The sequence below is a fragment of the Ictalurus furcatus genome, chromosome 21, assembly GCF_023375685.1.
Source record: "Ictalurus furcatus strain D&B chromosome 21, Billie_1.0, whole genome shotgun sequence".
Taxonomy (NCBI): Eukaryota; Metazoa; Chordata; class Actinopteri; order Siluriformes; family Ictaluridae; genus Ictalurus; species Ictalurus furcatus.
Genome location: NC_071275.1, coordinates 21,785,956 through 21,809,790, shown reverse-complemented (window position 1 = coordinate 21,809,790; position 23,835 = coordinate 21,785,956). Strand labels below are relative to the sequence as shown.

The 23,835-nt window shown below is 41.5% G+C and overlaps 2 protein-coding genes across 2 annotated transcripts in view; one reads left to right on the top strand and one right to left on the bottom strand.

Moving 5' to 3' along the window:
• Positions 1-6,018, top strand: part of LOC128625284 (uncharacterized) — a 9,113-nt gene extending 3,095 nt beyond the window's left edge. Inside the window, exons 3-5 of the mRNA XM_053653483.1 lie at positions 1,947-2,031; positions 2,666-4,748; positions 5,101-6,018. Coding sequence (XP_053509458.1) covers positions 1,947-2,031; positions 2,666-4,748; positions 5,101-5,191 — 2,259 coding nt within the window. The 3' untranslated portion in view covers positions 5,192-6,018. The remainder of the gene's footprint in view (positions 1-1,946; positions 2,032-2,665; positions 4,749-5,100) is intronic.
• Positions 6,019-6,458: 440 nt separating this feature from the next.
• On the bottom strand, positions 6,459-9,693 carry wdr77 (WD repeat domain 77). The gene is made up of 10 exons (XM_053652956.1): positions 9,393-9,693; positions 8,847-9,032; positions 8,610-8,751; positions 8,477-8,526; positions 7,893-7,963; positions 7,755-7,809; positions 7,470-7,541; positions 7,265-7,373; positions 6,968-7,036; positions 6,459-6,714 (listed from the first exon to the last, which is right to left on the bottom strand). The coding sequence occupies exons 1-10, from the start codon at positions 9,475-9,477 to the stop codon at positions 6,585-6,587; spliced, it is 969 nt and encodes a 322-aa protein (XP_053508931.1). The 5' UTR covers positions 9,478-9,693; the 3' UTR covers positions 6,459-6,584.
• Positions 9,694-23,835: the final 14,142 nt, after the last annotated feature.

Here is a 23,835-nt window from a genome sequence, read left to right as displayed (position 1 = left end):
GCACAGTACTGAACACACTGCACTGAACACACTGCACCGTGCTGAACACACAAGACTAAGCACACTGAACACATTGCTTTAAACTCCAGATGTGCAGGAAAACAGCTTAATCTTGATCACATGCTTCACTGTCTTGGTGTTCAGATTGCCAGCTGTGTGTGTGTGTGTGTGTGTGTGTGTGTGTATGTGTGTGAAATTACCATTAACCCATCCAGGCTCTCAGACAGCTGATGGTCACAGTGCAGTTTATGTCTGTGTTACCAGTGTGATCTGACTCCTCCAGGGTGTTTTGAATACTGTACACTCACTTTGTTTTGGGTTTAGCACAGCCTGAGCCAACGTGTATAAGTGGTCACACACACACATACACAGGTGTGTCATAAACTCACACTAAAAATCAAATTAGTTTGGTGAGAACTTTCTGCTTGATATCAGCCACTCCTTAAAATGCCTGCTGCTAGGAAACAGTAATAACACACTCAGCAGTGTTTAAGTCTCTCTCTTTCTCTTTCTCTCTCACACACACAGAGATAAATGTGTTTCTTCCTGCTATTGTGTTCAGTCATCCATAGTTCCATCTCTCAGCAACATACCTTTGCAGTTTATTTATTTAAAATCTGTTCTGCATCTCAAAATAACTATTTTATATATATATATATATATATATATATACATACATACATACATAATTCACTACTATACAAATGCAACAACAACAATAATAATAATAATAATAATAATAATAAAGCCCCAAAGTCCTTTTCCTTCCTCTAGTGTAGGGAGGCTTTGGTCATTTGGAACACAGCCCAGGATATGGTTTCAGTAATTTTTTAATAAGAAATCTGTGGTCACACAGTGCTATTACAGAAATATCTAAACACGTCTGATTATCATCTTTCTGTTTATAAGGAAATTGTAAAACTGGTCATTTTACATGTTAAATATGTGTTAGCTGGAATTTGACCTTGTTCATTTACACCCTGATTAAGCATTTGTGTGTACATGTATGTGTGTATGTGTGTGTCTGGGTGAAGGGACAGCTTAAAGAACTGGTCTGTTTGGTATGGAGAGAATTCATGCTGTATTCATGAGGCGTGTCACATCATAACACTTCACGGCGCAGTTTAAATTGATTCAACACGCAGTTTATGATCTAAACTCAAAACCATGAGGTTTAAAAGATGAACTCCACCCACATAGCCAATTCCGATCAAATGCATTAGTGTACTGGTCAGAAGTTTTCCATTTAATACAGTACCATGTTCAAAACTGGTTCAGGGACCAGTTAGTAAGGTCATTAAATACACTCAAAGGCTTAAGCCAATTCTGAAATATCTGAAATATTCTAAGCTAATTACTGAAGGTAATAATGAGAAATTTAATGGGAACTTTTTCATTACAGAATAAGCTAGCTAGCTTACTTAATGGTAAGATGTTTAAGGACATGGGGGCGTTTCCAATTTGTATATTTATGCGTATCCATATATCCAAGTATTCTTTATCAGAGAGTAGAGATGTCCTTCTGTCTTTTTAGTTTCTTTTCCACTTCACTATGTCAAAGTTCAGACTTTAAATAAACAGGAATGAAGTCAAGCTAGTCGATAACAGAATCACGAGATCACAGGCTGTAAAACTTCCCAACGTGACCTCCAAGTGTAAACAGGGACAGAGAGCAGATAAACAGCCTGAGGTCATTAACACCGAGAACAGACTAAAAAAAACAACGGCTCCGTCCCAGTGCCAGACTGAAGAGTCTTTAATCAGTATCTAATACAATCATGTTCTTATTAAACCATGTGCCATTTGTCCTGCTGGAACACGCAGACTCAATTCCAGCGAGACTTCATGTTTTTACGACAACTGTTACTGATAAAGTGAATGAAAATGTTTGTGATGTAAATTAAAGTTGCTGATTAACTGTTGTGTGTTTTGTGTTTTCTCGTCAGTTTGGAGATGGAGCTGGATTTGCAGTTCCAACCCCAACAGTTCCTGTTCTGTCTTCTTCCACCACACCCCAAATCAGCCACACAGGTGAAGACACGTCCCAAACATCCCACAAGACCTTCACACTCCTGACTGTTCAACAGTTTCTATTCACCTATTTTATGCTAATGTTGAATATACCCGTAGCCTGAATGGAACCATGCCCTCTTAACGATCAGACATGACGTCTCATCAGATTTAATGATGGTTTTAGTCATCAGGAATCAGGAGGTTTTAGAGGAACTGATGGTGAAATTGAAATTTGCCAAAAAGCCCTTCAGGCACCTTTACACATGATTGTGGCGTTTTCCTTCCTTGAACTCGTGTTTCACTGCGCATTAGCCAAGGCTTTTCCAGTCCGGTCCTTTAGGGAATCCTGACAGTCTACATTCTTGCTTTTTGTTCAGTTTCCAACACACCTGCATCAGGTATTCAGTGTTCTTGACTGTTCCAGGTGTGTTATGAGCCGTAATTGAGAGCATGTCAGACTCCTTGATTGCTATAATAGATATGTTTTCTTTATGATGACTCATCTTTAACTATGCATTAGCAGAATTGCTTATATTCTTTTTTTACTCAACACACCTGAACACAGTAATCACAGGAGCTTTAACAGATCAAGCATGAAGGATTAACTGATTTGAGCTAAACAGTCATTAACATTGTTTTCATCCATGAACAGATAATACAGACAGTCAGTCAAATGGAGGTGCCATCTCAGTGGATGACCTTGAAGAAGGACAGATTCTGATCCCTCCTCCTCCCTCCATTGCACCTCCACCTCCACCTTCACCTCCACCTCCACAGTTTATTCCTCCATCACCTGGACACGTCAGTCCTTCTTCAGGGTTTTTTGGGGAACCGTTTTCACCTGTAGACCTGTCCACTCTGGAGCCACCCTCCATGCCCCCTCCCAAGCCACCTTCACTAGGAACGCCGGAAGATGTAGACCTGTCCGTGTTAAGGCCTCCGCCTATGGCTCCCCCAAAACCTCCAAGTTATCAAATCTATTCAAACTCACCTGATGACATCCCAGAGTGCCCCAAATTTACCCCTCCACTGCCACCAACAGAGAAACCCCAGTCCCCCAAAGTCCAGAAGATGCCTCCTCGCAAGCCCATCAGGTTCTCATCCATCTCCAATCTTGATTTGCCTTCAACTGGATCTAATACCCCAACTTCTACACCCTCAGGAAGGCCAGCTTCCAGCTTTAACTTCCAGAACACAGGCAATCTTTACACTGTACCAAAAACAAAAATTATCACTGGTCTATCAGATACAGAGAGAATCACACAACAGGCCCTGCTCCTGGAGAACTCCTCCAGAAACCCAGCTGGAGTTCATGCCAATGGGAAAGCACCAATCTCTGAAAAGGAAATGAGCACACCCCAAAGCCTGGTGCCCCTGGTCAAGCCAGTGCGTCGCAACAGTTCCGGCATGAAGCTGGAGAATGATCTACAGGACTTGAAGGCGAACGTGCAGGCAACGCTACCTAACCAACCAGCAACACCAGTGAGTGTCATCACCAGCATGTCTGCAACTGTAGAGACACCACCAGATGTTACAAACAAGATCCTTACTCCAATAAAAGGTTCTCCCTCAGCAGAAAGGCCAGCAGCAGTGCTGTCAGCTAAAGACTTAATCAACTTGACGCCTCTGGACCCAACACGAAAATATAGCCCATTACTGAACCGCAAGTTGCAGAACCTGAAAACCATGAACAATGAACCTTCTAGCGGGAAGGATGCGGCTGCTTCTCCACTCGCGCTGTTAATGGCAGCTAAGGAACGAGAGAAGCAGAGGACAACCATTTCCAGAGAAAATAGCAACAGCTCCGCAGATTCCTCCAATGGGAGCATCCATCCGAGCGACACCAGTCCCAACTCATTCACTGTTACCCCAAGACCACCTGTGTCCTCAGGAAGTGTCAGTCCCTTCATGGAGCCCAAACCCAATACTGAGAATCCAAAGGTTGCTTACTCCAGACCTGAACCTGCTGTACCCTCCAGCAGCATTCTGATGAAAAAGCCTACAAGTATTGCATCCCCAACATCTACATCTGGGCAGTACAATGGCTTTGACACCATCTCCTTCATCCCTCCTCCACCAGAGTTTGCTAACTCTGATCCAGAAGATGAAGCTCCTCCCAACATACCTCCACCTCACCCACCTACCAAGAGAACAGATGTAATTCCACCTCTAAACTTCACCCCCATCACAAATGGCCCTACTAATACCCCAAGTATTAAATCATCCAGCACCACCACACCAATTAATGCTATCCCTATCACTCAATTCAAACCAAAACCCCAAGCTCCACCCCCATCTCAACCCAAGACTCAGACCCAAGCTCCACCTCCATCTCTTCCCAAAACACAGCCCAAAGCCCCACCCCCATCTCAACCCAAGACTCAGACCCAAGCTCCACCTCCATCTCTTCCCAAAACTCAGCCCAAAGCTCCACCCCCATCTCAACCCAAGACTCAGACCCAAGCTCCACCATCTGTCACTGCCAGTCAGACCACTCTGCTCAGCATCCTGCAGAAGAAGATGCTGGAAATGGATCCCAAATTCCCTCTGGCCCATGAAGGAGACACTGGCAGTGATGAATGGAACTCCCCTCATGAGGATGTAGATGTTGGTCCTTCCTTAAACTTCACCCCCAAACCCAAGCACTCCACTTTTCCTGCACAGTCAGCAGGTCTGGACATGAAAGAACTTGAGAACAAAGTGACCAAGAAGACACAAGCTAAAGCACCAGCCAGGTAAATTCCGCTAAACTCCACCCCTGGCAACCTCTGCTTTTACTCCAACAATTATTACTCACCAAAATAAAAATATATTTAAAATTTCTAAACAAGACGTAGGTCCAGAGCAGTGTTCTGTTTAACTGAGCGGAGGACAGCGCTTCATTTAAGAGTTAAGAGGAAATGCTCACGTTTAAATAAAATATAAAACATTTCATTCACATACACTGCTGGAAAATAAGTTTGTCTCAGCTCGACATAGATGCTGAAGATCTTCAGTTTATAATTTCCAGATGTTTATATGGTGTGTGTGTGTGTGTGTGTGTGTGTTATTTTCACAATCAAATCTGATTCTGTTCTAATTTTTCAGCACTGGTTCTTCGAAGCAGCAGTTTGGGATGACATTCATGGTCAGGCCTGGGACCAAGCAGCCCATCACACCCATTCCCAAAACTGAGTGACCACACACACACACACACAGCTCTGTGTAAAGAACTCATAAAGGAAAAGAGGTTACAGATGATACTGGACAGTTTACACAGCAGCAGTTTTTCTGTATGTTGAATCTTTGCTCTGTGCTTGTGTGCCAAAGTCCAATCTGAATTTATTCTCTGTAGGATACACACTCAACTGATATGTGTATAAACACACACACACACACACACACTTAACATGGACTTACTGGTGGACAGTTAGCCTCACCTTTAATGTGTAATTTTTAAAAACTTTGTTCATCAAACTTTCAGCTGCAAGAGGGACAGAGATGAAAAACAGTGATGTTAAAGACTGCAGCGTGAACATGTACATTTTAATGCGCTTATTTTCTTCACATATATTCATTCATCTCTCTCTCTCGCTCTCTCACACCGTTCTGCTAACAGAATTTGGGATGTGGTCAGAAGGTCAGATCTGTAATGAAATGTAAAACCTGACGATTCTCTGGACGTTAAACTCGTTTTAGTGCCTCAACTAACAGGAAGTGAACGAGACTAAAGTTCTGCATTAAATTTTATTTTATTATTATATTTTATTTTATTATTTAGCTGTAAATGTTAAAGTGTATTATTAAAGTCTGACTCCACAGTGTGTGAGTGTGTGTGTGGGTCAGCGCTGTAATTCACACAGAAACATTTTCCGCTGATGAGAGGTGAAACTGGAGCGTGAGAGTGAGGGAGTGCTGTAGTGAGCACTTTCATCACTGACTGAGGGGAAAAAGTTCTCAGCACTTACACACGTGTGTATCTCAACATAAACATGTACTACCACTAATAAACTATTAACACCCGTGTGTGTGTGTGTGTGTGTGTGTGTGTAAACTGGACTGGATTGTGGATTTGTCATGATCCGGGATATCTCTGTTGTTTAAAGCCGTTTTTGCTGTTCTTGTTACCATGACTACAGATCCACAGGGGTTTCTTCAGCATAAACATGATTAGATCATACACATGGAGGTGTTCCATAAACACACACACACACACACACACACACACACACACACCAACTATCATTACAACATGTTCTTTCTTGCTTGCTCGCTCTCTCTCTCTCTCTCTCTCTCTCTCTCACACACACACACACACACACACACACACACACACACACACAGGAGGTGTGTTCAGGTCATGTTCCAGTCAGAGCTGTTTTCACTCTGAACAACACACACACACCTCGTCTGTAATCTCATAATTACAGTCAATCAGTGCAAAAGAAATTAACGCAGCACTCAACTTGACTGAACACACACTTTATTAAACAAGTGGATGTGTGGCTGTGTGTGCTAAACAAGTGTGTGTTAAGTGTGACTTAAGCGCACATGTTAAGAATGTGTGTATTAAGTGTATTTGTGTGTGTGTGTTAAGTGCGTGTCTCCTGCACATTATGATGGAGCACCTGGTGATCCCACCCTGCAGTGGTCAGCTCATCTGAGCCGCCTGGAACCCAACACACACCACGCACAAAGTCCTGGTGTCTACGGTCTCTGTAACTGTAACACACACACACACACACACACACACACACACACAGTTATAACATGACCACTATTAAAGCATCTGTAAATTGCAGTGTTTACTTCTTAGGCTCTAGGGCTGGTTCCCTACTCCCTAACCTGATCATGTACACTATCTAGTGCACTAACAGAGAGTGCATGAGATCAGGAAGGTGTTAGGAGAACAGCTGAGACTCACACTGTGTTCAGCACTGGATGTGTGTGTGTTTGTGTTTGTGTGTATACTCACATTTCTCTGAGCTCTGTGTTCACCACGGCGACAGTGCAGTCATCACTCACTGAGGCAAGGTGAGGAGAACTACAAACACACACACACACACACACACACACACACACACACACACTCCTGTGTTAATTTAAAGAAAAAAATTCTAATTTGCATATTAATGAATAATACTATATGTTATGAAATGCATTAACAGAACAGTGAGTGAGGAAATGATTAACCATTTAATGGCCACAGTATTTTCACCTCCTCTGTGGTTCTGCAGAGAGGATGTGTGTGTGTGTGTGTGTGTGTGTCTACCTGTGTGAGGAGAAGGCGAGCTCTGACACTTTGCGCGTGTGTGTGTTCATCGTCTGTGTGTGTCCTGCAGCCTGGAAATCTGTCACAGTTACCCTGCCCAACTCATCACCTACACACACACACACACACACACACACACACACACACAATTGTGTCTTGTGTACAGAATTCTTATGTGATGAACCACAGGAAGGTGTAGTTGTACCGTAGGCGATGGTGGTGGTCTGATTTGGATGCCACACGACAGCAGTCACAGAACAGCTCGGGGAAACCACATCTAATGCACACACACACACACACACACACACACACACACACACACACAGAGTAAATCTCTGAAAGAGTGGCACTGTGTGATTCACACAACTGTACCACCGTGGTGAGCGTGTGAATGAGAGCACGTGAAAGTGTGAGAGTGTGTGTGAGAGTGAGAGAGTGTGTGTGAGAGTGAGAGAGTGTGTGTGAGAGTGAGAGAGTGTGTGAGAGTCACCTAAGCGAGAGGCAGGTTTGGGTTTTCTACGATCCCACAGCAACAATCGGCCGTCCTGAAAGAGAGAGAGTTCAGTCAACACTGTTCACACACTGAGGAGCAGAGTGTTAATGAGTACGAGATCATGATGAAGGTTACCTGAGCACAGGACAGGAACAGTGATTGGTCAGTCGGGCTGCAGGACACACAACTCACTGCCATGGAGTGCACTGAGAGAGAGACACATAGATACAGAGAGAAAGAGAGACAGATACAGAGAGAAAGAGAGACAGAGAGAGACAGACAGAGAGAGACAGAGAAAGTTGGATTGGATATTGGAGAAAAGAAATGAAGGAGATCAGATCCTGTAGCCTGAAATATCAGAACTGTTTGTAGTAAAGCAGATTAAAAGTCCATCACACACCATCTTAACAACAGTGCGTGTGTGTGCGTGAGAGTGTGTGTGAGAAAATGTGTGTGAAAGTGAATGAGAAACAGTGTAAAGCGCTTTGTAGAAGGTTAAGTGCTATATAAGTGCAGACCATTTACTACTTGTAAACACAGCGGGTATTAGAGCAACACTCAGTCTTGCGCGCGCGCACACACACACTCTTGCACACCTCTACACCATCAACTCACATACTGATGGAGAAAGATGCTGAATGATACGTTTATGACAGGAAACTCTGAAATTAGGGCATGGTGAAGTGTCAGATGTTAGAGGTTAAAGGTCATGCTCTCACCATTGTAGGTGTTGATCACAGACTCCTGTTTCAGATCCCACACTTTAACCCTGAAAACAGCAATACACACTTAGCTCCTTCACACACACACTTAGCTCCTTCACACACACACTTAGCTCCTTCACACACACACCTGCAGTCCATGCTGCCAGTGACAGCGTGGTGGGCGTCGGCTGCTGGACTGATTGTGGTGACGATGTGATCATGTTCATGACGACTGAACCTGTTCACCAACAAGCGCTCATCTTCAGCCAAATCCCATAATTCCACTGCACCTACACACACACACACACACACACACACAATTACAAAATCCACAAGGATATAACACACACTATAAACACACACACACACCAAATGGTATTTATACCAGAATCGGTTCCTGTGACTATGGTCCTGTCTGTCAGCCACTTGACATCATTAAGCCCCGCCTCTGTCTGAAGCCCCGCCTTACAGAAGCCCTCATTGGGCGCCAGTTTAGCATCAGAATAAATCCAAATAGAACCGAACCAACACCGACCCGTCAAACTGGAGGCACTGAGCAGGAACACACCGTCTGAGAGAGAGAGATATTATTACTGTGATATTTGTGAAAAGTTCAGTCTGTCTCTCACACACACACACACACCTCTCTCCCTAAACCCACTGCTGTGTGAACTCTGTACTGTTGTGAAACTCTCCTCTGCTAATCACGTGTGTATTTAAACATGTAATTATATAAAGCGTTAAACACTGCGTGTGTTATGTTTCCAGTTCCGCTGTGTTTACTGGTTTCAACATTTAACCTTCATTATAGAGTTCAATTAAATGCCTGTATGAAAGTTCAGGAGCAACCTTTACACACACACACTCACACACACACACTCACACACACACACACACACACACTCACACTCTCTCACACACACACTCTCACCTCCGCGGTAGCGCGCGCACTCCAGGTGTCTCTCCATGCACGCGGGAGCATTGGGGGGAATCCGCCACCGGGGCTCCTGCAGCATCTCACCGTATCTTTACAATCTACACACACTCTCTACACACGTGTGAACTGTCTTCTGATGCTCTCACCTGCGCGCGCTATAAACCTTAATAAACTCTTCAGACTTTCTGATTAATGAGGTCTAACAGCGCTGAAATTCAGCACACAGATGAATGAACGAATGTGCATCAGAGCGCACGCACTTGTGTTCACTTCCGGTTCCGGGTCGCTCCTGTATGGGGATGATGATGATGTATTGTCGTATAATAGCCGCTAGGGGGCGGAGCTCAGCGCATAGAGACTAACTTTTCCCCCTCAACTTTATTAAACCTTTTCAAATAACAAACAGGGATTATCACTGTTCAACACATTCAGAGAGGTTTAAGGCACACTTGTTTTCTAATTGCTTTAAGGATTGAAATAAACATTTTTGAATCATTTTTAAATGCCGGATTTAAAAACATGAATAAACTTTAACAAATCTACATTTGTGTAAATAAAACTTGGCTACAATCGACATATTATCACACAAAAATTCTCATGGAGACTAACTACCCATGTAGCATGCAACTTTTGGAAAATAACTGAATTTGTACAGCAATTACAATCATTTAAATAATCTCAGTTCTTCTTCCATAAATAAAACACTGACGTGAGCAGTTAAACAACACAATTATAACACTTTAACTTTAGTCCCTAATGATATTTTGTTGTGTTGAAAGGAAGAATTTATCAGTGAGTTAAAATCTCTAAAATAATTGTGCTGCTGAAACCGAGCTGAGGGAGCAGCGCCACCTGGTGGACACTGAAACCCGGAAGTTTATTTCCGTTTCAGAGAAACGGTAAATGTAAATGTAAATGTAAATATAAATGTAAAAGTGTATGTCTCTAATTTAATGTTATCAATGCTTTGGAAATGTAAAGCCTTTTACACTGACAATAAACCTACTTGAATCTGAATCTTGGAAACAGAAGTTCCCGGATGTAAGATGCTAACATTTAGCACCGATTATTATTTCCATTATGTATCATATTATTTATCTATTTTTCCCATTATTTATCATGTTATTTATTTATCATATTATTTATATTATTTATTTTCCATTACTTATAATATTACTTATTTATCATATTATTTATTTATCATATCCATCCATCCATCTTCTACACCGCTTATCCTTCAGGGTCATGGGGAACCTGGAGCCTATCCCAGGGAGCATCGGGCACAAGGTGGGGTACACCCTGGACATGGTGCCAATCCATCACAGGGCACAATCACATACCCATTCATACACTTCGGACACTTTGGACATACCAATCAGCCTACCATGCATGTCTTTGGACTGGGGGAGGAAACCGGAGTACCCGGAGGAAACCCCCGCAGCACAGGGAGAACATGCAAACTCCACACACACAGGTGGGAATCGAACCCTGGACCCTGGAGGTGTGAGCCGAACATGCTAACCACTAAGCCACCCTTATTTATCATATTATTTATCTGATTTATTTTCCATTATTTATCATATTATTTATCTATCATATTATTTATCTGATTTATTTTCCATTATTTATCATATTATTTATCTATCATATTATTTATCTGATTTATTTTCCATTATTTATCATATTCTGTGATTAAGAGAAAATGAAGTGAGGTTTTTCACTTCTCTCTGTGCTTTCTGTATTTCACTGTGCAGTGTCATTATGTCATTTAGCAGCTCAGTTAATTGGTCGCTAGAGGGCATTGTGTGTGTGTGTGTGTATGTGTGTGCACTTACATAAGATGTACAGGTTGGAATTTAATTCCCTATGTAGTGTATAAATATAGGGAGTAAGGGATTATGTGTAGTGCACTACATAGGGTGTACAAGTCACTGTTTTAAACCCAAAGCCAATGAAGTGTAGACTCAGTTTGCTGTATTCCTGACAGTGACTTCACAAACACCCATTTTGTGTTTCACCTTTGACCTCTCAGTGCCTTTCCCACTTTCTCATGTCCTCCTCACACCCCACTCACTCTCCCATTTCCTGTCAGCTCTTTGTAAACAGGAAGTGATGATAAGAGGCCTCTGTGAGAGTGCCAGAGGATGAGGCTGATAAGGTAAACAGGCAGGGACGCGACCTTTGACTTCTCATGCATCAGCAGTGGTTTAACCAATGCAAGCAGCTCACACATCATAGTTTTCATGGTGACACACAGTCAGGTTGTACGCCCAAAAGTAGGGTGTCTTCTAGTAGGGCAGGTGTCTGTGTAGTTTGAGATGTAACCACTGAAAAAATATACTAATTAATATATATATATATATATATATATATATATATATATATATATATATATATATATATATATATATATATATATATATACACATATACACACACACACACACTCACCATCCACTTTATACGGAACACCTGTACACTTGCTCTTTCATGCAGTTATCTATATATACCATACATCAGCAAATCATGTGGCAGAAGGCAGAAGCACAGTGCATAAAACCATGCAGATAAACATCATTAGCTCCAGTTAATGTTCACGTCTAACATCAGGATGAAGAGAAACTGTGATCTCTGTGACTTTAACTGTGGCGTGGTTAAAGGCGCTGGTCTTTTTCCTGTCTTACACTGTCCAGTGTGAATCAGGGTTGTTGCGTCCGCATTCAGACACTGCAGCGCACGGCGAGACTCGTGACCTTATTATACGTGATATAAACTAATTATTAAACTACATATATTTATTAATATTTAACAGTAACAGAGGAACGCCACCAAGTGTAGAGAAGTAAAAGTACGTTTCTGTGATTAAAAAAGAGCTTGAGTAAGAGTATTAGGACGACCCGTTAATCCTACTCTTTTTTTTTTGTAATTAACACTTTTATTGATTCACAAGTTAACACAAAGAGACAAACAACATATATAATGAATCAAACTATTTTAACATAAATCCCCACTATAACCCCTCCCCCTACCAACCTCCCACCCCACCCTGGTCCCCCCACGAACACCCCTGTGGTCAATAGAATATAAACTCACATATCCAAAAAAATAAAATAAAATAATAATAAAAATAATTTTAAAAAAATACACACAATTAAAAAAAAAGGAAAATACAATAATCAAGTATAAAAATAGACTAAACTCTAAATTATACTCTCCACCGCCCCTCCTCGAGAGTCCCCCTAAAACCCCAAATAAGTGCTCCATTTCTTCCTGAAGGAATTCCCAACTCCCATCCTTCTGCTCGACCCCTCCTCAAAGGCAGCCACCCTCCCCATCTCCACACACCACTCTGGAAACGCGGGCGCTCCATCTGATTTCCATCCCCTTAAAATAACCTGCCTACCAATCATCACACTGGTCAAAACCCAATCTTTTTTGCACCTATCCTCCAATTTTGTGACCTCCCCATCTCCCAAAATACAGAGTCTAGAGCAGAACGAGATCTGAGTGTTCAACACCTCACATACAAAGCTCTGCACCTTCAACCAAAATTCTTGGATCTTACGACACCCCCAAAAAACATGGGTGGTGTCTTCATCTTCTGAATGGCATCGCCAGCAGGTGGGTGTGTCTTTAAGACCGAGCCTATACAATTTAGAGGGGGTCCAATAGAACCAATGTAAAATCTTAAATCGTATAAGGCGCACCCTTGCGTCTCTAGATGCAGTTTTTATATTTTTTAAAATCCTAGCCCACTCTCCCTCCCCCAATTCCAAATTTAAATCTTTCTCCCATAATCTCTTAAGAGTGGTCGAGACTCCGTCCCCTAGACTCTGAGTCAGTAAGGAGTAATACACTGATGGTTCATGCCCTCTTCCAAAAGCAGAAATCACCTCTCCCAGAGTATCTGCTGCTTTAGGGGGGTGCACGCTACTCCCAAAAATAGTACAGAGCAAGTGGCGTAGTTGAAGATACCTAAAAAACTGAGATCTGGGGATCCCAAAATGTTGAACCAATATTTCAAAAGATATCATCACACCACTCTCATAAAGATCACCTAGTGTATTAACCCCCCTCGTGATCCACTCTGACCAACAAAAAGGGGACTTATTAATACGTAGTTTGGGGTTTAGCCATAGGCTCGAGGCAACATTGAGATAAATATCAGAATCAAACACTCTGGACACTCTTGTCCACACTGAGTGCAGATGTGAAATAACGGGGTGTTATTTAACTTCTCTGGTTAGATTAATGGAAAGGCTTTGCAGTGGCAAAATAGGGGCAAGAACTTCTTGTTCAATGCAGAACCAGGGAGGGGCTCTCTCAGGTGGAAGTGACCAATGAGCCAAATGTCTGAGACCAAACGCATAATAATAAAACAGAATCTTGGGTAGGCCTAGCCCACCCTTGTCAATCGGCCTATGTAACTTATTGAAATTTAACCTGGGACGCTTACCATTCCAAATAAAAGACTTCGCTATACTCTCAAATTGCTTGAAATAAGAAAGAGGGACATCTATAGGGAGAGATTGTAGCAGGTAATTGAATTTTGAAATACAACTCATTTTAATAACATTAACCTTCCCGATCATAGATAAATGTAAATAAGACCACCTGTCTACATCACTCGAAAACCTTTTTATTAACCGGTCAACATTAACTCTAACTAAATCGGACAAATTTTTTGGAAATAAAATACCCAAATACTTAATGCCCTGTTTGGGCCACTGGAAGGCACCAGGCTGAAGGGCCGTTACAGGACAGTACGCTGTCAGAGCCAAAGCTTCGGATTCAGACCAGTTGACTTTGTATCCTGAGAATTTGGAAAAGGAATTAATAATTCTGTGGAGGCAAGGCATAGATCTAGTAGGGTCAGAGACGAATAATAAAATATCATCTGCATAAAGCAAAAGCTTATGCGCCACACCTCCCGCCACCACCCCTGGAAAATCATTCTCCTTTCTTATCGCAGCTGCTAATGGTTCCAGGGCAAGACAGAACAATAATGGGGAAAGAGGGCAACCCTGCCGGGTGCCCCTATCTAGAGTAAAATAATCTGAAATTAGTCCATTTGTTTGTACTGCCGCTACCGGGTGTCTATAAAGTAGCTTAATCCAACCAATGAAAGTATTCCCGAACCCATACGCTTCCAAAATCTTAAAAAGATAACCCCATTCTACCATATCAAACGCCTTTTCGGCGTCAAGATGGCAGCAACCGGAGACTGATCATTCGCTACTGACCACATGATATCAATGAGATGTCTAATGTTATCAGAAGAGCTACGGCCCCGAATAAACCCCACCTGATCTATATGTATAAGAGATGTCATAACTTTACTTAATCGGTTAGCCAGAATTTTCGACAAGATTTTTTACATCTAACTGGATCAGGGAAATTGGACGATAACTTTTACACTCACTTGGATCTTTGTCTTTTTTAAGAATCAGACTGATCCGGGCTTGTGTCATGGTTGGAGGAAGCTTTCCATTCTTTAATGATTCTGTATAAACTTCTAGCATAAGATTTGAAAAACTCAGCAGCAAAGCCATCTGGCCCCGGAGACTTGCCTGTAGGCAGGGCCTTAATTACCTCGCCAAGCTCCTCCAGTTTTATCTCAGAATCAAGAGAATTTTTTTGCTCCGTTGTCAATTTCGGGAGTTCTAATGGTTCCACAAAGTTTCTAATATCTTCATCAGTAGATGAAGACATTGAACTATAGAGATCAAAGTAAAATTCCTTAAAGGCATTATTAATATCAATGGCCGAGGTAAAAATTTCACCACTTATAGACTTCACCGCGGGAATGGTAGAAAGGGCCTCCCTCTGTTTTATATATCTAGCCAAAAGTTTTCCTGCTTTGTCCCCCGACTCAAAGTATGACTGTCTTGCCCTGAATAACCAAAACTCCACTTTCCTTGACAAAATAGTATTACATCTATATTTCAATCTGGTCAATTCTCTGAGACCATCAGACGACATTCGGCGCTTCAGCTCTGCCTCTGCACTTTTAATATTTCCTTCCAACTCCACGAGTTCTCGTGCTTTGGATTTTTTAATGAATGAGGCATACTGTATGATCCGACCCCTAAGAACCGCCTTAAGTGCCTCCCACGCCACGCCCACAGAGGATACTGAGGACCAGTTGGTCTCCATATAAACATCAAGTTCAGTCTTTAACATTTGTCGGAAATCATCTAAATGATTTTTTCTTCTCCGTTTGTGGCCACACCTCTAAACTCACCAGGGCGTGATCTGAGACTAGAATGTTTCCGATTGAACAATCAGCAACAGATGAAATGACTGATTTGGATATCAAAAAAAAATCTATTCTAGAATAAATCTTATGGACTGATGAAAAAAATGTATAGTCCCTACCAGATGGGTTCAAAAGTCTCCAAATATCTGCAAGACCAAGATTTTTACACATCCTGTGAAGCGTCACTGTTGCTCTAGGGGGCTTACACACTTTTGCAACACTATGATCAAGGACTGAGTCCATCAAAAGATTAAAGTCTCCTCCCAATATTATATCATGTGGGGTGCCAGCAGATTGCAACATCCCTTCAAGATCTATAAAAAAGCCCTGATCATCAGCATTAGGTGCATAAATATTAGCCAAAATAAGACTTTGTCCCTGAATTTCTACTAAAACAATAATTACTCTCCCTAATTTATCTTTAACCTGTTTGAGACATTTGAATTGTAGATGCTTATTTACCAATATAATGACTCCCCTGCTCTTACTTGAGCCAGCACTAAAGAAAACATGACCACCCCATATCTTCCCAAATTTTTCAGCTTCCTGCGGGGAAAGATGCGTTTCTTGAAGAAACACAATATCATATTTCTTACGCTTAAGAAAAGTAATGACCTTCCTTCTTTTTATGGGGTGTCCCAACCCATTCACATTCCACGTGGAGAGAGATAGTACACTCATATTAACATCTGACATTTTGATATAACAGAAAAAATTAATTGTGTGCCAAAACAAAATTATGAAGACCACAATTCAACATTAATGCAACAATAAAACCCAGAGCTTCCCCCCGAACAAAACAATCAGAAAAAAGAAAAACATGCGCATCAACCCCGCGCATGACAGCGCCAACCGGCGCCAGTCCCCCTAAACTCAAAGAGTCCATGTACGCCTACGAGAGCCCCCGCGACAACTCTGCCATCGGATTGCACGATTCTGCCTCACAAGTTTGTGAGGCAAAATTACATAACATAAAATATTTTGTAAAATAAAATACACCCCAACCAATAAGCAGAGTAAACACAAATAATGTATAGACTAATTCACAGAACTGCCTCGAAGGTGTGTTCCTTCACAAAACAAATTCCAACCAATATAGAGCCGTTCAGGTTCCTCGGACAGACAAATGAATAATCAGCGAGCCGGCTGTTATGAAAGAATGACGTCATTATTCCAAAGTCCCGTGGAAGTACTCCGCAAATCGGACTTCAGCCAACAGGAGGCACAAGCGCAAGGAGCGAGCAGAGACATCTGCCACTGTCCTGAAGCAGTTATTCAGCAAAAGAAGCCCCGCCGCTAGGCGGAGCCAGCACAAAAGGAAACAAACCCGCATCCCGGTTCCTCTGATGGTCCAGAGCCAATTCACTCGGAGGCCGCATAATTTTGCGGTCGTCTGTAGTATCTATTATCAATCTGGGCTGGAACTTCATTGTAAAAGTGATCTTCCGTCCATGCCAAAGTTTCTTTAAGGAAGTGATATTTCACAAAACAAAACAACCTCTAGCCGTTCGGTGGCGCCAACGCAAAAAGAAATAAAAAACGGCGCCCATTTTCCTCCGAAAGCCAGAGTACGCACAGCGAGTCGACCCAGTCACAAGAGAAACATCCAATGGATTATTCACCCATTGATTCAATAAAAGACATTGCCTGATTGGGACACGTAAATACTTTGCTGCCATCTTTGGTGTTTATTCTCAGTCTGGCCGGAAACATCAGTGCAAAAGTGATCTTACGTTGGTGCAAGACTTTCTTGCATTCCTTGAACCAACCGCGTTTCTCTCTTGTCGAGTTCGCAAAGTCCGGGAACAAGAAAATATTGTGATTCTTCCAAGAGAGCTTTCCTTTGCTCCTCGCCTGGCGCAACACGAGATCTTTATCGGATGATCTCAGAAATCTGGCCAGGATTGGTCGCGGCCTGTCTCCCTCGCCAGATCTCCGAGCCGGGACTCTGTGGGCCTGCTCGAGTTCTAATTTATGGCCTGTTATGTCGAGCAGACTCGGGAAAAGCTCGTCCAGAAATTTCACCATATCTCTGCCTTCTTCATGCTCAGGAACTCCAATAATCCGCAAATTATTCCTTCGGCTTCGATTTTCCAAATCTTCCAATCTTTCAAATATTTTTTCCAAGTCTCTCTTGGTCGCGGGCGGATTAGCGGATAATGCCCTTTCCAAAGACTCAAGATACTCGATTCGTTTCTCAGCATCCGCCACTCTTGTAACTAACTCAGAGAATTTTATTTCTATCGCGGTAATCAAACGTCGTATTACAGCGAGATTTTCCAAGTCAGCAACAACCTTCGTCAACATCCCCGACATGTTGGACAGTTGGCGCTGGATTTCTTCTCCCGCCGCACCACCCAAAACGAGTCCGCAGTCCACAGGCTCGTCCGGGCTTCCATCTTGAACACATAAGTGTCTTTTAATGTTTCCAGAGCTCGAGGATTTTGACTTCTTTGCCATGTTTACCTCAAACAGCAAAAGTGCAACTGGGTGTACCGAATTTCACCAGATTATATCATGAAAATAATTAGAAAAATTAGCAAAGTGTGCAGAGCTGTCTTTCACACGTCTGCCCTTCGCATGGCGTCACGTGACTCCCCGTTAATCCTACTCTTAAAAGTAATTATCTTTCAAAAAGTTCCTGGTCAGTGTAAGGAAGTGAATATAGCATGTTACTACACACCTCTGGTCCTTACACATAGGATGTTTTTTTGTTTTTCACACCATTCTGTGTAAACTCTAGAGGCCGTGGTGTCCCAGGAGATCAGCAGTTTCTGAAATACTCACACCAGCCCATCTGGTACCGACATCCACGCCACAGTCAGAGTCACACGTGAGAGATCAGACTTTTTCTTCATTTTGATGTTTGATGTGAATATTAACTGAAGTTAATGACCAGTATCTGCATGGGTTTAAGCATTGTGCTGCTGCCACGTGACTGGCTGATTAGATAACTGCAGAAACTGCATTACCTACTGTAATAAACACCTGTGTGTAGGGTGTAGTGTAGTTAGAGACGCTGATATGGACCAATGTTTAAACTAGTGTAAACAAAAACAGGGAGACACTGAGCGAGAGTTCACAGCCTGATCTGTTAATTTTTCACTCTGAATTCTATTATGGTGGCAAACATGATGATCAAAAACACAGAGAGAGACAAAGAGAGACAGACAGAGAGAGACAGAGAGACAGAGAATGAGACAGAGAGACTTTTTCGACTTTTAAAATATAATTTATTTTACAATTAAAAAACCTTAACATACAGCAGACATTGTTTTAACGACCATTACCAATTGAAAAAGAGATTCTCGCCTCTTATAAAAGTCACCCCTTTGTTTACACACCATTTCTTCTCAAACATCGGAAGATCATCATTCATTTGGTAAAATTCATACTCTAATCCAATCCTAGACTCAACCAAGGCCTTAAATAATTTAACCATGTTGACTTCTTTCCCTTCCGATCCCATTTTGTAAGCCTTCCAAATGGCTAATTTTGCTTGACCAACCAAAAAATTCTAATAGGTACAGATTTCCTGCCTGTGGCGAGAATATCTACACCCATAAATAAACCCTATTTTCGAGAAAATGCTCCCCAAACTACGAAACATTGTATCCAATAGATTAAAGAGCGGAGATAATTTACAACATTCACAAAAGACGTGAAACACAGTATCGAGTTCATCACACAAAGTACACAGTGGAGACGATGCATATTTACATTTAAACAAAAACACTTTTGTTGGTAATGCACAATGTAAAATCCGCCACTGTAAGTCACCAGACCTTTTTGGTAGAGGGTTCTTATACAATAACCGCCATGAAGGTTCATTATCTCCCGACGTCAAGAAATGAGTCCTCCATTTTGTATCCCTCCTCCCCCTTAGATGTCCGACAAAGTAGGACTTTACACAGGAAATATATGCATTTTGTTTGTTCACCATGGAAAACGGAAGACTTTGCAAGCCTTTAAAAGATAGCAACATGTTTACATTGTCTCCATTGTTAATTTGAGCTACCTGTGGAGTTATGTACACTTCTGGAAAAAAGACCTTTGTGCTACCGCCGGACAAAAACTCGGTTATATAATCCCACAAAGATGTAGGAAAAGATGTTTTCAAATTCTTTAATATGTTCCTGACTATTCTCTCTGATCTACCAGTAATCTTCCTAGTTAGATTCTGTACTGAAAAACACTCTCAAGTCAAACAGGTTCCCAACTTTAGTTATCCCAGCTAAAACAAAGTTAGAAATTTCAGTGTTGGACATAGTGCATTTTTTAGAAAACCAAGGACTGTGCAGAAGTGGTTCATCAAAACCAAAATGTTCTTTCCGCTCCGACTTAAAGTAACCCCAAGCTTCAAGAACCGATTCATAAAACGTTATCTTAAACATGTCTTTTACCACATTTCCCAAAATCAGAAACATTTGTTTATCAAAATTCATCTTGTTTTATCCCCGTAGAATGGCAAAGCCAAAGCTAATCCATGGTAGAGAGTCCGACGAGTAAAGCAGTTTTTGGGCGGTCTGCAACTTCATGGATTTCACCTTAGAGGCTAAATGGATTAATCCCTGACCGCCATCGATTGTAGGGAGACACAGAACCCCGGGGGAAGCCAATGATGACCACCCCAAAAGAAGTCTACAAAGGCTTTTTGAAGTTGTGACAAAAGCTCTTTCGGAGGGTCCAACACGGTTAGACGATGCCACAGCATTGAGGCGGCTAGATTATTCACCACCAGCACCCTGCCTCTGTAGGAAAGCTGGGCTTGAATCCACTTCCATCTCTGGAGCTTGCCTGTCACTTTTTCTACAAGTCCTTCCCAATTCTTGTTCATGTGCTGTTCAGTCCCAAAGAACAGCCCCAGTATCTTAACCCCCTCTTTATTCCAAGGGCGCTGAGGTGGGAGCTGAGGTGGATTTTGGTGTGACCAATGGCCTAATAATAAAGTGTCGGTTTTATCCCAATTGATCCGTGCGGAAGAAGCACTCTGAAAGACGTTGAGACATGAGGTTAGATGTTTAACATCATCTTCAGATCTAATGATCACTGTGATGTCATCGGCATACGCTGTGAGTTTCACCACTGGTGTGTTTGAAAGGTGAGATGTTGGAACTGTAAATCCTTGCAGCTTCTCTCTCAGCATCCTCAACATTGACTCAATGGAAATCGTGTACACGAGACCAGACAAACTACACCCTTGTCTCACACCTCTACCTACAGAAAAAGGTCTGGTCAAAATTCCATTTATTTTCAGCATACTATAGACATCTTTATAAAGAAGCCTTATCCATGAAATAAACTGATTCCCAAAGCCAAAGCTTTCAAGTATTTTGAACAGGTATTCATGGTCAACTTTATCAAAGGCTTTTTCTTGGTCCAAACACACAAGACCAAGATCTAATTTATGCAGTTCCGTTAAGTACACCAAGTCCCGAACAAAAAAAGATTGTCAAATATAGATCGCTTGGGTACGCAGTAGGACTGATCTTCATGGATGATGGACGCTATAGATTTTTTAAGACGATTTGTCAGAGTTTTAGACAATATTTTATAGTCAGTTCCTAAAAGAGAGACCGGTTGCCAGTTTTTCAATAAACCAAGATCTCCTTTCTTGGGTAAAAGAGTCACTACAGCTCTTCTACAACTGAGGGGTAGGATATTTGACTCAAAGCTTTCAAGAAACACCTCATACAAATCCTGACCAATGAGGGACCAGAAGGCTTTATAAAATTCAGAGGTCAAGCCATCCAATCCTGGTGATTTTCCCGAAGATTGCTGCTGGACAGCTTCCCTCAACTCCTGAAAGGACAGAGGTTTCTCCAGCTCAGCTTTATCTTCATGTCCAAGATGTGGCAGTCCATCTGAAAGCTGATTAATTGCTCCAAGGTCACAGGGTTGTGCAGTATATAATTCTTCATAAAAAGATAGAGTTTGTGAAAAAATTTCTTTCTTTTCCGTTATTTCTTTCCCATTTAACAATTTAAGATGATTTATATTCTTCTTTTCTCTGATGTTCTTTTCCAATGAAGAAAAGAAAGTTGTTGAAGAATCCATGCTGTTTAACCGAAGATATCTTCCCCGTATGGATGTACTACGACTTCTCTCTTAATACAAATTTTTCAAAATCATGTTGTACTCGTCAAGCATTTTAGCAGTTTCCGTCTCTTCACCGTCACTAATGGAGCTGCTTAGCTTCAGAATCTGCTGTTCCAAAAACTTAACCTTTTCCTTTAGTTCAGTCAGGTGACTCCTTGTGTATTGTTGGCACAAGAGCCGGATCTGTACTTTTCCAATATCCCACCACTGGCTTAAAGTGTTATACTGTGATTTTCTCTCTCTCCACTCTCCCCAAAACTGAGCGACTAATTGTACGAAGACTTTATCTTGCAATAATCTATTATTAAAACGCCAAATCTTATAATATGAGTTACTCTGCGTTATAGTCATAGTTACTGCAATATAGTAATGATCCGAAAATGGTGTTGGCAAAATATCACTATTGGAAAATCTTCCTCTGTCGTTCATCTGAACATAAAATCTATCGAGTTGTGCACCGGAAACTGTATTAGAATTAATTTTCACCCATGTACATTGTTTACTGCCAGGGAAAGCTTCTCTCCATACAGCTACAAGACTATGGAACTGAACAACGGTTTTGAGAGTCTCAGACGAATTTGGATGAGGTTCAACATGATTCCGATCCATAGTGTAATCGAGGGTACAATTAAAATCACCAGCTAAAATTATTATTCTATTCTGTGAAACTTTTGAAATAATGTCTTTTAATTTTTTTAAAAAAGAAGCTCTTTCTGCCCCATCATTCGGAGCATAAATATTAATAAGAGAGAGCGGTAACTCAAAGCGTAAATTCTATAATTTGCATTCTGCCAGGTATAATTTCTTCAGCTCTACTGTCTTGAATTTGTAAATCCGATGAAATAAGAACTGCTACTCCGGCACTCATGTTTGAACCATGGCTAAGAAAGGCTTTACCCTTCCACTCACTGAGCCATTGCACCTGATTGTCCATATCTGTGTGTGTTTCTTGCAGAAAAACTACACTTGCTTTTTTCCAACTAAAAATCGAACAAAGCGAATCGTTTTTCAGCACCATGACATCCATTAACGTTCAAAGATCCAAAGTTTAAGGATGCCATGATGCTGACTGTTGAATAAATGACGAAAGACATCACAACACAGGTCTCATTATCTCCTCTCTTCATTACAACAACATATTCAAACCTTCTTCGCCTTACGGGTAATCATGACTTTTACATTTGTTATTATTTTCCTGAGGCGATAAAGCTTCTGTATACTAAACTCTTCGTCAGTTGCTTTATACATCGTCATTTTACACGACACCAAAAAGCGCTTTAAATCAGGGAAAAAAGTCTCAATTTGTGGTTTCTGAGATCCTTTAGTCTCATCTAGAAAGTCATTAATTTGCTTTAATGTGTACAGTCTAGCGCAGAGACACTCTGTTCCTTCAGCATCATCCACATCAGAAAAACTCTCTATGCTCTCTAGATCAACATCTGAGTCATTCTCAGAGTGAGCGTACTCTGAACTCATGGTGGACATCTGAGTACAGATATCTACAGCTGCTTCACTTTCACCATCTGCTGTATTACTTTCTATTCCTGTCTGATCTTTTTCTGATGGTTTATCATGTTCATTTACTGTCTGAGTCAATGTTCCTCCACTACTTGTCTGACTTACCCCCTCCTCGTTGTAATCATGATTTTCTACATCTCCTGCATCAGGATTCCCTTTAGGTGCTGTTTTAACATCTGGAACGAGATGGTTATTTTGTCCGACATGTCGCTCGGTTGTTTGAAGATTAGACAGTTTATCTGTTTGTTTTTTCGGGCATGTTTATCTGACATGTCCTAGTTCTCCGCACAAAAAACACCGCATATGATCCGAACTAATAAAGATTGTGTAATCTTTGCCTTCATTAGTCAGCTTTACAGCCAGATTGAGCGGATGCTGTTGTTGATTCAGAATCATGTTCGTAAATCGCCGAAACGACATAACGTGCTTGATATCCGGATTTTTCAGACCGAGTGGAATCATTTTTATGGGCGCTGTTAATTTACCATATCTTTCAAGAACACCTTGAATGGTTTCGTTCTTGATGAATGGAGGAATGTTTGATAGCACTATTTTCTTTGA